Source organism: Etheostoma cragini, chromosome 1 (assembly GCF_013103735.1).
Source record: "Etheostoma cragini isolate CJK2018 chromosome 1, CSU_Ecrag_1.0, whole genome shotgun sequence".
NCBI classification, from domain to species: Eukaryota; Metazoa; Chordata; class Actinopteri; order Perciformes; family Percidae; genus Etheostoma; species Etheostoma cragini.
The window spans coordinates 5,031,999-5,048,156 of NC_048407.1; the positions used below are offsets into that span (position 1 = coordinate 5,031,999).

General features: G+C 38.8%; 1 protein-coding gene across 3 annotated transcripts in view; it reads left to right on the plus strand.

Moving 5' to 3' along the window:
* Nucleotides 1–1,847: 1,847 nt before the first annotated feature.
* Nucleotides 1,848–16,158, plus strand: part of sh3gl3a (SH3-domain GRB2-like 3a) — a 32,064-nt gene continuing 17,753 nt past the window's right edge. For all 3 annotated transcript variants that reach the window (XM_034867908.1, XM_034867916.1, XM_034867925.1), the window contains exon 1: nucleotides 1,848–2,052. In XM_034867908.1, the coding sequence (XP_034723799.1) occupies nucleotides 2,008–2,052 (45 nt within the window). In that variant the 5' untranslated portion in view covers nucleotides 1,848–2,007. The remainder of the gene's footprint in view (nucleotides 2,053–16,158) is intronic.

Consider the following 16,158-nt stretch of genomic DNA (forward strand, 5'->3'; position numbering starts at 1 on the left):
TTTCAGATTTAAAACAGTCAGTTTAAAAGATTTTCATGAGCTTTTTACAGGCGTCTAGCGGAGCCTTCCCCTTCTCATTTGCATAAAATTGCCTGGATTCAATTTATGCAAATGAGAAGTGGACATTGGCTGCTTCCATGGAAATGAATGGGACGCGATGCTCGGCAGTGAACATAAACCATGAGTCGTAAACACATTCACACACACGCACACAAACACACACACAAAGAGCGCCAAAGCATGGGTGTTGATATTGGAAATTGAAGCCCCATGCACATGAATAGGAAACATGACGTCATTTGTACTAGAATGAGTTACGTTATGGATATCTGAAATTACCATAGATATGGAAGAACGTTATTGTGGATATCTGAATTGTTCTTTTTAACTAAGCGGATTTGAATTATGGATATCTGAGGTAAATATCCAGTCTAGCTATTTAATGTTAAAAAGGCCACATACAATATTAAATGATTTTTAGTTACCTTGAACTTAGTTTTGACCAGTCAAATCAAAGTTAGATATGTTGAAATACAATTTTTACCAGTAAAATTCTAATTTTGGATATCTCTATTGGCATTCTAATTAGTGTGAATACAATTTTAACAAGTAGAATTGCTATTATGGATATCTAAAATACAATTGTGGACAATCAATGAACCCTTTTAATGTTAAAAATGGCATCCTATCTGTTGGTATATATCTACAATAGATTTGTGGATATCGGTAAATGTATTGTTTCTAGTAATAATTCTAATTGTAAATATCTGAAATTGCATTTTAACTAGTTAGGTTGCGAAATATTTGGATTTCTGAAATTGAAAGCCCCATACACATGAATGGGAAACGTGACGTCATTTGTGCAAGGAAGATTGACGTTGTGGATAATTGAATTGTTCTTTTTGACTAGGAAGAGATGAATCATGGATATCTGCAATACATATCTGTGTTGAGTTCTGTTAGCAGCACATTTTTTTAGATGTCGCTTAATCATGGTGTTGTGTCAAGATATTTCTTACTTCATGACATGAAGTCATCCTTTCTCTCCACCGCCGTTTCCACCGCACGAGCAGCTGTCAACCAATGGGCTTCGAGATGTGGCCACATCTCTGCGATTCAGGAAGCTCTCCTCCTCCGCCACCGTCCGCCACTCCACAAGTCAAGCAAGAACACGTCGATCCCATTCCGGATTTTAACTTTCAAAATAAAACCGTAACTGACAAAAGTCTCACAGCACAGATGGTCTAACTGGCAGTGAAAGATTATAGGCTTTTCTGCAGTGGAATGTGGAATACGTTACAGCCTATAAACCCTACATACATGATAAATTGGGCTAAAGAATCAAAACATTTTATTTAAGGCTACAAAGCTGTTTAACACACCTAGGCTTTGTAGCCTATGCTATGTATACTTATGCTATAAAAGGCCTTTTATTGGACCTTTAAGGCATTCAAGGTTTCATTTGAAGTAGCATAGGCTCCTGAGTCCCTAGGTTATTTGACTTCTCAGACAGGTTTCAAGAACGTTTTCTAAACTAGCAATTTAGTGGCGGACGTCTGTGATGATAAATTCAAACATAATTTAAGAATTCAACGGTATGAGATAAATCAAAGGTTGTTTTTTTTAAAGTTGCAAATAACACATCCTAATGTCACTCAACTACATCCATTTTCTTGAGAACTCTGAGAAACCTAAGGTGTGACAGTAAAAAAAATCTTAATTTTGGAGGAAAAGCAATAAAAGTTAACACATACAAAACGTCAAATCGCGTTCGGAATTGACACTTTTATTATTTAAGACAACACAGCAACTTCCGGTTAAGTCATCCTTCGCTGTCTGAGCTTTACTCACCTCAGTTCTTGCTGCAATCTTGAACGGTAGTGACTGATGAGTGTAGTGTTGTGGACTCGACTGGCTGGCTTTATCTTCAACGTACATTTTTCCAGTTTAATTCAGTGTTTTACGGAACATTTTCTCCAGAGGTGAAGCCTAACACGTCTATCGAAGATGTCTGTGGCCGGACTGAAAAAACAGTTCCACAAAGCCAGTCAGGTATGGAGCCCCTTGTTATTGCTCGTTCATAACAATTGTTGTGGACCGCGTTTGTTGCTATAACGTGTAAACGGAATTGGGCTTCGGGTGATTAGAAAACATTAAAAGTAGCAAACTTTATATTCTTATGTAACTGTGGTGGATTGTGGAGCAAACATGAGACACTGTTCCGAGGTATTTTAAGCTATCTGTGTACCGTTAACGTTACTTTTTATTCAGATAATTTCGATTTGTACGAAGACAACGTCACACCAAACTCCGTTGAAAAATCCGACATTTAAATGAATTCTCGCATATACACAAGAACACATGCGTTGTTACGTGTAATTTAAGATGGTTTACGAAACACTCAAATCTCATGGACATTTCGGCAATGTTAGTGACATATTAAATTAATCACCTAGCAAAACACTTTTATATACAATTTCAAATGCTAGCCTAGATCTTGTCGGTGTTTCCAAGCAAGTATCAGTGGTAGACAAATGTGCTATCAATACTGTCAGGAAACTGACAGTGTTGATTGGCCTCCTGCCACCAAACCTACTTGGTACAAAACCATGGTGGGCAGCTGGGAGTAACCTACCTGTGAACATTTAGATAACCTGTTAACCTGCCTGGTGGATCACCTGTTCATCTAAGTGAACAGTGGCTTTGAATGATTGAGACATGTTTTAAGGTTGGTTTACATTGTGGTAATGGATTGGATTAAACTGGAGTTTGGTATGTGGTTTCCCCTCACAGGCTCGTTTTTTGTTTAAGTGCTCCCTTATCATACATGTCGCCTGCTGATGCATCTATGTGTGCCATGTCCTAAGCAGATACACATTCCTCAGTGGGAATAGAAAGAGTGTACAACAGAAAAGCATTATGCATATCCATAACATGAAACAGGGTCCACAGAGAAGGATGAGTGGGTGAAAAGTTGCAAAGATACTCCTGCACACTGTCCTACCTTGCAAAAATAAATTGAATATCTGGCAACGTTTCAGTACTAGACAATGTCAGGCAAATGTCAGCTGTTAAATACTAAGGAGACATCTTTTCTAGGAGGTCACTGTTTGTCTGCACCAGCTTCCACATGAAACAAGGAAACATTACCACACAGTGATGTAGGGGTGTTTAATTTCACCATAGCATCGATGTGTCGCAATGCCGATTTAGACCATTCTGCATGGATGCAGTAACAAACCACAATCAATTATTGCCTACTGATGTTACATGTTGATTTTTCCAGTTGCTGTATTTTAAAAAGGGTCTGTTGTGTTCAGACTCCGCTACATTCAGGAAGGTTTTTCACAATAAAAGATAGAAATAAAAAAGGGAAGTTATCTGACTGCTTGAATTTGTTGATGAAAACCATGTGTAATAATATGTAATTATATTGACGAGGTGAATCGTCGAATCGATTTGACAGGATAAGCGTAATCGAATCGTGAGACCAGTGGAGATTCAAACGCCTCCTGTAACAGAAATGTGAATAAATGTTATGTCATGTGGAAGTTGGTGATTGGTGCAAACAGTCTCCAAATATGGCATGTCAGTACCACTTGCCTGATGACAGGCAAAGCAGAGAAAGGGGAGGTAACCTTTCCCCTTATGACCTCATAAGGGGCCAGATCCAGATCGGCCCATCTGAGCTTTCATTTTCACAAAGGCAGAGTAGGATACCCAGGGCTCTGTTTACACCTTTCACTATTTCTAGCCACAGGGGGACCTTATGGCAGGCTGGGGGAACTCATATTAATGTTTAAAAAAACTCATAAAGTGACATTTTCATGCTATGGGACCTTTAAATTTGGTTTCAGCCAAGTCGAGTCGAAGCTTTAAGGAGCACTTAAACCCCTCTTTCAGCTCATGGTTGCAACTTTACTGTGTTTTTTATAGGGCTGGGTACTGAAATCAATACGTTTTAGGCACCAACCAAATTGCCTGTAAAGTATCGGAATATTATTATTATAGTATTATTTTTAGTATTTTATATTGTTTTATAGCCTGATCATTACTGGATTCTTGTACGAGTCTTAAAGGTCCATGACATGGTGCTCTTTGGATGCTTTTATATAGACTTTAGTGGTCCCCTAATACTGTATCTGAAGTCTCTTTTATATACCTTAGTGGTCCTCTAATACTGTATCTGTTTTATAGCCTGATCATTACTGGATTCTTTAGTCCAACACTATACCAGTATTTGGAGGTTTGATGAGGATACATCAGCTGATAGTAATTTCTTTAACATTACCACATGACACGTAAACAAACCTGATCCCTTCTTTGACACATTGTCCTGATGGTAACCAAGATACACACTCACCTTTGTATCTAGCGCTGAGGGACCTCGAGTCACTGTGTAACTAACTAACTCCTCAGATACTGGGTTTATTAAGTAGCTCTGGTTAGCCTTTCCCTGTGAAAACAAAGCTTTATTTTCCTGAGAGCTGGTTTTTAGTTAAATATTGAATCCTGCACTTTTATTTCTTTTTCACGCCTTGCTGTAAGTCAACCTTGGCAGTCTACAGGCCAGGGCCTGTCTTATTGGATACAAACATGACATGATAATTAGTCACCTAACGATTCCAGCTCCCTATGTGTGACTGTAGACCTCCAGACAGACCGTTTGGAATTTCCAACTACAGTTCAGTTCAATTTTTAATTTCATTTATTTATTTTAAAGGTCCCACGACATGGTGCTCATTGGATGCTTTTAAATAGACCTTAGTAGGCCCCTAATACTGTATCTGAAGTCTCTTTATGTAGACCTTAGTGGTCCCCTAATACTATATCGGAAGTCTCTTTTATGTAGACCTCAGTGGTCCCCTATTACTGTATCTGAAGTCTCTTTCATGTAGACCTTAGTGGTCCCCTTATACTTTATCAGAAGTCTCTTTCCCAAAATTCAGCCTTAGTGCAGAATAACAGCCACTAGAGCCAGTCCCACAGTGAGGCTTCCTTAGGATGTGCCATTTCTGAGTCTGCAGCTTTTGAGGAGGAGAGGGGGGGTATGCTCATTTTCACGTTCATACTTGTATTTTGAGGTTGTACCAGAATAGGTTTACATGGTTTCATTTACAAAAAACACCATGTTTTTGTTGTACTCCACAATGCTCTGTAGAGTGATACATCTCACTTCTATACTATCTTTGTTATTACTATCTTTGGGGTCGCACATGCTCGGTAGCTAGGTAAGATCACATCAGCTGGATAACTCTTTCTCCAACGTTGGCTAGTCCAATGCAGGATTAGCTTGGAGACTTCTTCTGGACAAGGACCACTTGTGGAATACCTGCAGAACAGGGACAGGAAGTAGTTCTTTTGGAGATTAAGGTCAACTAGTGTGTGTTGTAGCAGTGTTTTGCCATTGAGAACGAGCTAGCATGCTAGCACCATATAGTGCACTAAATCTGTGATAGGGAACGGTTTACCAGCATAGATAATGTCTTGTTAGATATTGAAATTCTCAGACAAAATACTATCAGCTGTCTAACTGTGTAGAGAGTGCTGGCATTGGTAATGACCTTAGAGCAGCATCTGGGTGAATCATGGACCAGACCACGCATCTGTTGTCTGATTCAGAGTATCTGTCTCCTGTTGTCTCCCAGCAGAGAGGAGATGTCACATTAGCCATCTGGGCTCATACGCAGAACAATATGAATGTCATTATTCATCTCGCAAAGTCACTTCTTTAAGCCGGAGCTAAATGTCAACCTGCCACTTCCTGTTTGTGTGTCGGTCTGTGCCCCCCATGGTTGCGGTGTGTGATGCCCTACACGCTTTGATAAGCGTGACATTGAACTACACATGCACTCTCTCTTTCACAGCGCTGTTTTCAGGAGATAGCATGGAGGGCAGGTCTCTAAACACAGCCACGTTCTCCACTCTCACTTGTGAAATGAAAAAGAGCTGCAAAGATTTAACCAATTATTTGTCCACTCTTTAATTAATCGGCAACTATTTTGATAATTGAGTGATCCCTTTGAGTCATTTTTGAATGGAGAAAATTCACAAAATGTCTAATGTCAGCTTGCTAAATGTGAATATTTTCTAGTTTCTTCACTCCTCTGTGACAGTAAACTGAATATCTTTGAGTTGTGGACAGATATTTGAGTACGTCAACTTGGGCTTTGTGAAACACTGATCCACATTTTCCCCAATTTTTTGACATTTTAGAGACAAAACATCCAGAAAATACTCTACAGATGAATTAACAGTGAACATAGTAATTAGTTGCAGCCCTAAAATGAGATTTTTTCTTTTGTGGGCAGGGATTTCACAGATAAATGTGTACAGTATGGATTTCAGATTTAGTTTTCCTGGAACAGCTTTTCATCACCCTGTTGTTCTCTGAATCATGCAGTGATGGGCAGCCAAAGCCTAGGCTGTAAAACAATTCAGAGCTTTTCTAACATTTACCTCACCCACAGTGGTTTCCTGCTACTGGAAACACAGGGAGAAACCTTCTTAAAATAACAACCAGACTGTCCCAATCTCACTTATCACCCACTGCAAAAAACAAAAAAAAGCAAGCATAACCAAAACTAAAAAATTTTCTGTTTTTCGAACTAGGTGTAACCTTTGTCATCTGTCAAAAATACTGTTTGGTATTTTCATCTGTTTCCTGAAGGGGAAATGTAGAGACCGGGGCCGAGAGATTTATGAATCACTCTGAACCAGCAATAGATAACTGGAAAGGGAGATACTGTCACTTCCTGTTTATTTCAACCATATCAGATCCCCCCCCCCCCCTTACTATTATTGGAAATAGGAGCAAGGGGAATGTAGAGGAAACATAATCGCTGTTGTTATTATATAAACCAACGTGTGCATTGTTCCTAACCCTCTGAGTCAACACTGATTGGCTAAGAGAATCCAGGAAACTGCTGCTGTTTTCTTGGGGCGGTAAAGTTAAGTTAGGGCTGCAACTACTTCAACTATTTACATTATCTGTGGTAATGTGTTGGGTAGTTTATGGATTCACCAATCAATTGTTCACTGTTTGAAATGTTAGAAAATACCCCAAAGAAAGACCATGTTGACATCTTAAGATGTCTTATTTTGTCCAGCCAACAGTCCAACACATATTCACTTCAGTAACGATGGATGACGGCAATTCCTCAGACATGAGACGCTGGAGCTAGAGGCGTTCATGCTTAAACAAAAATACTTGTTGCTTTATAAAAATTGTTGTGAAATTCATAAAATTGATTCTTTTCCCTAAAATCAATATTTAAATGTGTTTTCATCGATTGACCTAAATATGTTCTGTTCATTCTAGAATTGTAGTATTCTACTTTTGCTTTGGTTAAAGAAGGAAAAGTAAAAAACAATACTCAATACTATCGAATCACGATACTTCTAGAATCGCAATACATAAAAATTGCAATACAAATCCAATTGGCGTCAATGTATGGTGAAAGAATCAAATCTGGACAAAAGCATATCGTCCCGGCTCTAGTATATACTGTATGCCATCTTGCATTTTTTTGGGTCACTTTATATTGGGAATTGGTTAATACTTACGTTGACGCTATGAACAGTCATTCTGAAAAGATAACAGATCAGTCATATGAAGTGAGTGTGACTCTGAATGTGAGAAGGTTTAAGTTTATGCATTAGTTTGTTATCTTGTGGTCTGGCACAGTGGTGAGTCTGGTGACACATGCAGGAGACCTTGATATTAGCTGAAGGCTCGATCTGTCCTGCCTCTATCTGGGACTTGATAACGTCCCTGTTGTTGTTTCGAACACACTGCTCAGTCTACTGGCCAAAGTCCACAGTACAGGTGGAACCCACTGGAGCTGTGTGACTAATACTCCTGACATGTCACACACAGAAATCCTCTACTCCACTTCCTCTGAGTCAACTTGAGATGACTGTATTCATAAATACTTCGTAAAAACAAAAACCTTTCCCGCGTGTCTACAATTTTTGATAAATCTTTGAAACTGCTAGAATTTAGAAAACATTTGAGTTTACACAATGTTAACAAATGGCTGGGTGCCCTAGCTTGGTCCTACCTACAAGACTCTGGCCACTCTCCATTTCCAAGTGTTAACTTCCTTGAAGGCGGGTACTCTGTTGAAGTTTAAAACTATTGGATCTGCCCAGAGCACACAACGTCCATTGTCCTCTCCGTGCAGTAGCAACATGTTTTTACTGTAATCTATGTACGATTGCAGCCTGCCACAGAAACCCAACTCCACTAGATAGAGATACAGCTGACACCTAGGAGGAAGGACTTTATCCATCTTTAATGACGGCGTGATGCAGGGACTGAGCCACCGTCGCCAGGAGGTCTGGCAGGCAGCCTGTCAGCTCATTAACTTTTCAGCAGCGCATCATTGTGTGACGCGGTTACGGTGGTGTTGTGTTGATGTTACAGAATGAGAGCCTTCCAGCTGACCAGCAGCTGACACATGCAGGGTGTCCTCTGGGACGATTTGCTAAATGAGGGAAATATGATGCCAGTAGCAGTTCTCTTCCACTGACAAAAGACTTTGTTTCCTTTAAAGGGCCTTACCGTTTTTTACAGTGGTTTCATGTTGAAAGCATATGTAGTGAGCAGTTTCTGTCTCCCCCATAAGGAATTCTAAGGAATTCCGTGATCGCGCACCCACAAGGAAGACATGGAGGATTCGAAAAATGGCACTAATGGCACAGACGTTCATTGTTAGTAAATAAAGTCACACACTAAAGCTTACAGTGTTTTCTGCGGAAAACCCCAAAACATTTTATTTAAAAAGTTTTTATTTAAGAAATGTTCTTTTCTTTAAGGACTTGACATGAATTACATTTGTGCAACAGACAATTTGTGTACACATCACATTCAAGAAAATCTATGAAGAACTACTTTAGGAAGATTAGCACTTTAGAATGAACAGCATTATGTAATGCATTACTTATTTATTTTTGTATATACATTTGTACCTAATCTTTGAATTTTCTTTTTATGTGCTACTCTTTGTGTCTTTTATTTCCCATTGAGGTTAAATGAAGTTGTTTGAATTGAATTGAAAGCATTGTTGCAATACTACTACCACTACACTAGTAACATTGTGGTGGAAATACTACTACATAGCATTGCACATGCACCACTTTGCAACAGTATGTTAATGGTAGCTGACGTCTTTGTCGCCATGATAAAGCATTTGTGGGAAACATTTTCACAAATAATCAGTTGGGACTCTTCTGTAGAAATGAGAGTGCAGCTGGCATGAGATACAGATTGTGGTGGACATGGAATAATATAGTGTAGAACCAGGGAGTAATGCAGTCCCTCCAGGATTTTGCGATGTTGCGATCTCATAAATTAACGCAAATTCAACCAATCGCTGTGACTTTGGTGCAACACTCAATTTTGACCAATCACCGCAACTTTTTTGCAAATTTGACCAAATACCTAGGTATATGTTAGGAGATAAAAGAGGCACAGGCTAATTAATGCTTACTGACATTAAAGTAAATGTTAACGTAGTAATTAAACCTAAACAGCTACTGTAATTCCAAACAGTCTGCCAGCTTACCCTGTACTATACATTCCTCTACTGTGCAACAGTAAGTCGTGTGGTTATGACTAAATCGTTAGCCTATTTTTTCATAAAAACATCTACTACGGAGCCATAACATGAGGCACAAGGTAACGGAGCCCTTAATACATCTAGACAAATAGAGTCTTTAAACGCTTCAGATGTAAAATTATGCGCTGACAAAGTGGCGCCAAATTGAATGGGAGTCAATGGAATGCTAACAGCAGGTGATGGCTTATTAGCATCAAAATGGCGCCATACGAACCACGCTTAGAGAGGAGAGGCTTACCTTAGCTAAACATTAAATGTGAGTTATGTTTTACGCTAGTTCGTTTACTAGCTGTCATTATGATTTTGTGTTCCACTCACACCACGTGGCCTGAGTGAATGAATAATAATTGCATTAGATCGGAGCAAGGCTCATCAGCTAACAACGCTGCTGATGGGAACGGACAAGTGTGTCCCAGCTCTGGACGGCCTCTAATGAGGCAATTACCTGCAATGACCCAGTCATGGCCAAGGAGGATTAATAAACTGAAAAAAATGTCCGCAACACTGCTTTATGCTCGCATAATTTAACACAAAAGGCAACGTTTCGACCCTACTGGGTCAGGGACGATTGATCCAATAATGGCATGCCACCCTGTCTGATTTGTTTTTCTTGCTCTAAGAAAAGATAGATTCATTTTTTGGGACGTCTCCGGAGACAACCTTGTTAACGCACTTATCAGTTTACCAGGAGATGATTCTCCATTTCCGGAAGCAGAGCAGTGGTGTATGGTATCGCGGGTCGGGGTTAGATACATCTGTCTGCCTGTCTGACTAAAAAGGAAACATAAAGTAATACAGTGTCTGCAAGACTGCGTGCTGCCTCTTCCTTCCTGCACACACCGAAACTGCAACACATGAACAACATTCCAGGTCGACAACCCTAAGTACACACACACACAAAAACACACACTCTCACAATGCTGTCGGATAGATAAAATTGTGTGTATAGTAGATGCTGAATGAAAGGGTCTTTTCACTGTGTTATCTAGCCAAGGACATTTTGAGCTTTTTAACTTACAGACCTTAAAAACAGACACGCTAGACACTACAGTTTTTCAAAAACACATACAGTACATGTAAGGGAAGGGAACAGGGGAACAAGCCAAAGCGTTTTTGCCCTATCCCAGAATGGTTAACCAATTTAGCCTGTCCCCAGTGGTGGAATGTAGTTGAGTCGATTAAATCAAGTACTGTACTTAAGTCCAGATGTTAAGGTACTTGTACTTGTACTTGAGTCTTTTACTAATCATGCCACTTTCTACTTAGACTCCGCTACATTTCAGAGCTAAATATTGGGCTTTTTACTCCACTACATTCATCTGACAGCCTTAGTTACTAGTTACTTTACACATTAAGATTTTTGCACAAAAAACACATGTAGTCCAAGTCCAGCTGAAAGGATTAAGACCATTAAACACAGAATTGTTTGGATCATTTCCAGTTTCTAAAACGTTTAAAACTTTAAATTTTAAAACTGTAAGTACATTTTCCTGATGATACTTACATACCTTTACTTAAGTAATAATTTCCGAGCAGAACCTTTACTTTTAACAAGGGTTGCATGATATTGACAAAATGTGACATTGCAATAATGACTGTAAATATTGCGTTATCAATATCAATTTAGATATTAATTAACAAAATATTGCATACTTATTGTGTCACTTTCGATCTATTGCAGTAACGATATTGTTGTGATATATCTTGCACCCCTACTTACTACCCAGCGTTGTTTTTTTACTGTGTGTTAGTAGTACTTTTACTTAGGTTAAGGATCTGAATACATCTTCTACCACTGACTGACATTGCTGTGGAGATGGCTCCAACTATACAAGAAAACCTAACAGTGACAAACTATTCATCCTTCACTTTGGTAACCCATGGAACCTGAACCTCACTTTGACAACACTCTACTGTCTAATTGCGCCGGTTGTACAATCATCTATCACCGTTCTTTGTCCCTATCAAGTCAACGAGGAGCACCTATCTATAGTGAGTTTTCTTTTGTTCTCTTTGGACACACACAGTGGAAACCTCTGTAGCAGGAGATCATTTGAAGAGATTGGAATTTAGAGCAGTTTAGGTATGTATTCCTACTGTGTCTCTGTGTGTCCAAGGTGATGTCTCCGCTACGTTAGAAGACTTACTTACTAGGCAAGGCAAGGCAGCTTTATTTGTATAGCACATTTCAGCAACGGGGCAATTTAAAGTGCTTTACACAAAAACAGCTAAAAAACTATTACAAAATAAAACTAGGTAAAACAGAGAAGAAACAGTTAAAAATAAAAACACATAAAACACAAGAATAAAAGGTCAGTGCAGTAGAAGAAATCAACATCATTTGAAGAAAGGCAACATGAAAAAGAAAGGTCTTCAGCATTGTTTTAAAAGAACTGAGAGTAGCAGCGGATCTCTGGAAGTTTGTTCCAGATGTGTGGAGCATAGAAACTGAACGCTGCCTCCCCCTGTTTAGTTCTGACTCTGGGGACAGAAAGCAGACCTGTCCCAGATGACCTGAGAGATCTAGTGGAGTCATAGTGTAGTAGCAGATCAGACATGTATTTTGTCCCCAAACCGCTTAGTGATTTATAAACTAGTAAAAGTTCTTTGAAATCAATCCTTTGAGGCACACAAAGCCAGTGTAAAGATTTCAGAACTGGAGTGATGTGATCCAGTCTCTTGGTCCTAGTGAGGACTGGAGGGATGTGATCCAGTCTCTTGGTCTTAGTGAGGACCCGAGCAGCTGCGTTCTGAATCAGCTGCAGCTGTCTGATTGTTTTTTTAGGGAGACCTGTAAAGAAACCGTTACAGTAGTCAAATCTACTGAAGATGAAAGCATGGACAAGTTTTTCCAAATCATGTTGACACAAAAGTCCTTTAACCCTTGATAGATTGTTAAGTTGATAATATGCTGACTTTGTAATTGTCTTAATGTGGCCGTTATAATTCAGGTCAGAGTCCATGACTTCCCCACGATTTCTGGCTTTATCTTTTATTTCAACATTGTTAGGTGAAGCTGAACGTAGACTTTTAATCGTTCTTCTTTCGCTCCAAAAACAACCACTTCAGTTTTTCCTTCATTTAATTTCAGAAAGTTCTGGCACATCCAGTCGTTAATTTGTTCAATACACTTAGTCAGTTTTTGTATTGGACTATAGTCCCCTGGCGATCAGGTTATGTAAATTTGTGTGTCGTCCGCATAACTATAGTAACTTATTTTGTTGTTTCCATAATCTGGGCCAGTGGAAGCATTTAGATGTTAAACGGAAGACTTACTAGGAATTCTCCCTCAAACAAATGATAGTTAAAGCTATTCAATGTGTAATAAAGTTGTGGCTGACAGCGACTAAACCCAAATACACGTATGCAACTCTGTAATAGAACCTAACCAATAAAGGATTTTCAAGGCCGATACTAATACAAATATTTGGATATTTAAAAATCCGAAATTCCGGTATATCTGCCGATTTGTAGTTATTTATGAGTTCTCACTAAAATAATATGATAAGAATTTGTTTTAATGTCACAACAGAACATAGGAACATCAAAATATGTTAAAGTTTTGGTATAGAAAATGTAAAAAAATACAAATTAAGACATGAAACTTAAAGTCCTTTGGACAAAAACAAAACAACCAAAAAATCACCAACGCTCAAAACCTGGTTGACAGTCCATTTTTATTTTGTAAATATTCATTTATCAGAATAATTTATTTGTCGTTATAAATTATTCAGATCTTTTTTTAATTTGCTATTTTATCTATATTATATACCGATACCGATAGATCGGGAAATGCCTAATATCGGCCGATAATATGGTTAGTTATAATCAAGTGAGACCACTTAATTGTTTATCACCGTACCTCGATATATATTTTCATGATGATAGGATTCCAGTGATAGACGATCAGTTATATTGAATTATTACCCTACTGCTAAGATTTGAAAATACTTTTAGTGTTGGCCAGGTATGCCTGCAATAAAGTCGTCGCTATGTTCTGTCTCTTACTATTTTTCTCTGCAAAACAGCTTTAGAAGACACAGTGAAACAACATAATTATGCAACACACACATACCCACAACAACAAAATCTAGTGTGTTTGTGTGTGTAGACCAGTGATTCACCTCCTCGAGACATTCCAAGGCCGTTTACCCAAGTAGGCTGTGTGCTTGGACTTCATGTCACTTTCCCTCCCTATCAGTAGCATCTGTTAGCCGGGGGAGGGGGGGGGCATCTTTGACAGACTGACAATGAGTCACAGAGCGTTGAAACAGGCAGAGCATCCTACTCTTGTTTCTCACTTTTGCATTCCTTTGTCCGTCCGCATCCTGCAGACAGTCCAGCCAACCTGCAGTGCCTTTTATAATTAACACACAATCCACCGTGCTGGGAGGCTGGGCTCAGCATTATCTTTGCATTGAATTAATTAGTGTCAACCAATGTTAACACCCTGCAAAATCCTATTAATTGAATGAACGACGGTCTTTAAATCCAACATTTCTTATTAGCCTTGTAATCCAAAGTCAAATCTCTTTTTAAAGAGAGTTAAACCATTTGACCTTTTCCAGTTTGGTTTAATGAGTTTTCTCAGAATGGAAGAAATTGACTTCTCAACATCTTAAAATTAAAAGTTAAGGACTTAATAATAAAATATAATTCTTGTTAATAAGGACATTTGTTGAAATTTAATCTAAACATAACGGTGACCTATTAGGCTTTTCCGTATTTTCTGTCATATCTTTAATGTCACAATGTCGGATTTTCGTGTTAAACATGGCCAGAGCTTCAAAGAGCTTTAGAAGGCTAACGGATGACAGCCCAGTCTCATGGCAGTTTGTGGAATGGTCATGTTATATAATCTTTAGATTCGTGTACACTGACATGTTAAAGCAGGGGTGTCAAACGTAAGTCCCACACAGGATAAGTCTGAAAGTGAAAAATTGCAATGAGACATGAACTAGAATTTTTTTAAATAAGCTTCTATTCCTAAATTGTCTTCTAGGGTCGCACTGTTTTAGACATGGAGCAGCTAAAAAAAAGAAGAAAAAGACAAAAAAAAATGCTGAGATAGACACAGCTAATGTTCAGTAATTACTACGATACATAAACTGACTTTTGTACTCGTCTTTACACCCTCATTAGCCAAAATGTCTCTGTCAAAAATGAGAAAAGTGGATACTGAGTGTAGAGTTTTCCAAGAAAAATGGACAGCTTCCTATCCATTTACAGACGTGATTGGGAAACCCGTGTGCTTGGTGTGTATTCAACACATGTCAGTGTTTAAGGAATTTTCTCAAAGGCAGAGCAGGCTGTTTGCACCTATCACAATTTCTAGCCACTACGGGACCGTTGGCAGGCTGGGGGAACTCATATTAATATAAAAAAAAACTCAAATAGTGTAATTTTCATGCCATGGTCCCTTTGATGATGTTATTTTTGGGTGTTGATTACAAAATTTGAAGTAAAGTTTTTCAAAGGTAATCCTATTTTGTGATCACAGGACGATTATGGTAGCGAGTTGTATTGAAAAGCTGAAAATCAGGAAGGTTGGTCGGGGGGGGGGGGATGGGTCGAACAACACAGAACTTTCACCGTCCCTTTTGCGTCCCTCGTGTTGCAGTTCCTTTCCAAGTTATTGTCTTCCTAACCACAAGCGTCCTGTTGTTGTCGCCGTGTCCCGCGTGTGATGATTCCTTACCTTACTTTTTTTTTCTAAAAAGATACAATTCTCTGTTTATTCATATTACTTTAAGTTAATTGCTGCAAAATGGGATTGTCAAGCGGACAAACTGACCAAAACATAAAATAAAAAATCAATACTTATTGTATATATTGTATATATATTACCTGTATATTGATACAGTATTACCATTGAAAACATTGCGATACTATGCTGTATCGATTTTTTCCCCACCCCTAATAAACTGTACATAGATCTTATATTTCCTTCATAAAGGGCTTAAAAAGTCTTAAGTTTGACTTGTTAAATGCTTCATACTAAATGCATACTACTGTTACAGTGTTACTGTTAAAGCTGCTGGATCATCGTTGTGTTTGTTGACACTACGCACAGTGAGCAAAAGTGTGCAGAGTGTGTGTGTGTGTGTTCATGTGCTCTCTACAAAGGAAGGAAAAAGCAGAGCAGGAAGACAGAACACACAGAACCGACAACTCTTTTAGACAATCTAAGAAATGACGGTAAATGAACGTGCACTGTGGTGGCTTGTTTTTTCTGTTAGTTCAAAAGAAATAAAACATCCTGCGGGGATGATCGCAGCTCGCTGGTGAGTTCCCTTCGTATCAAAGCGCCTGTTGATCGGAGCGTTTCTTGTACTTCTTGAGCCTGTTCAGCTTTGTATACAGTCTTCATTTCAATGTGCAGTCTAATTGCAGCTCTAAAGTGTAGATTAGATGATGTCAGTGTGGATTAAAAGCAGGTCCCGCACCACTCATTTGTTGGCCCAGCTGTCACCTGCTGCTGCAGCTTGTACTGTTGCATCTGGCCCTGGAGCCAAACTATAGTATGTCGATAAAA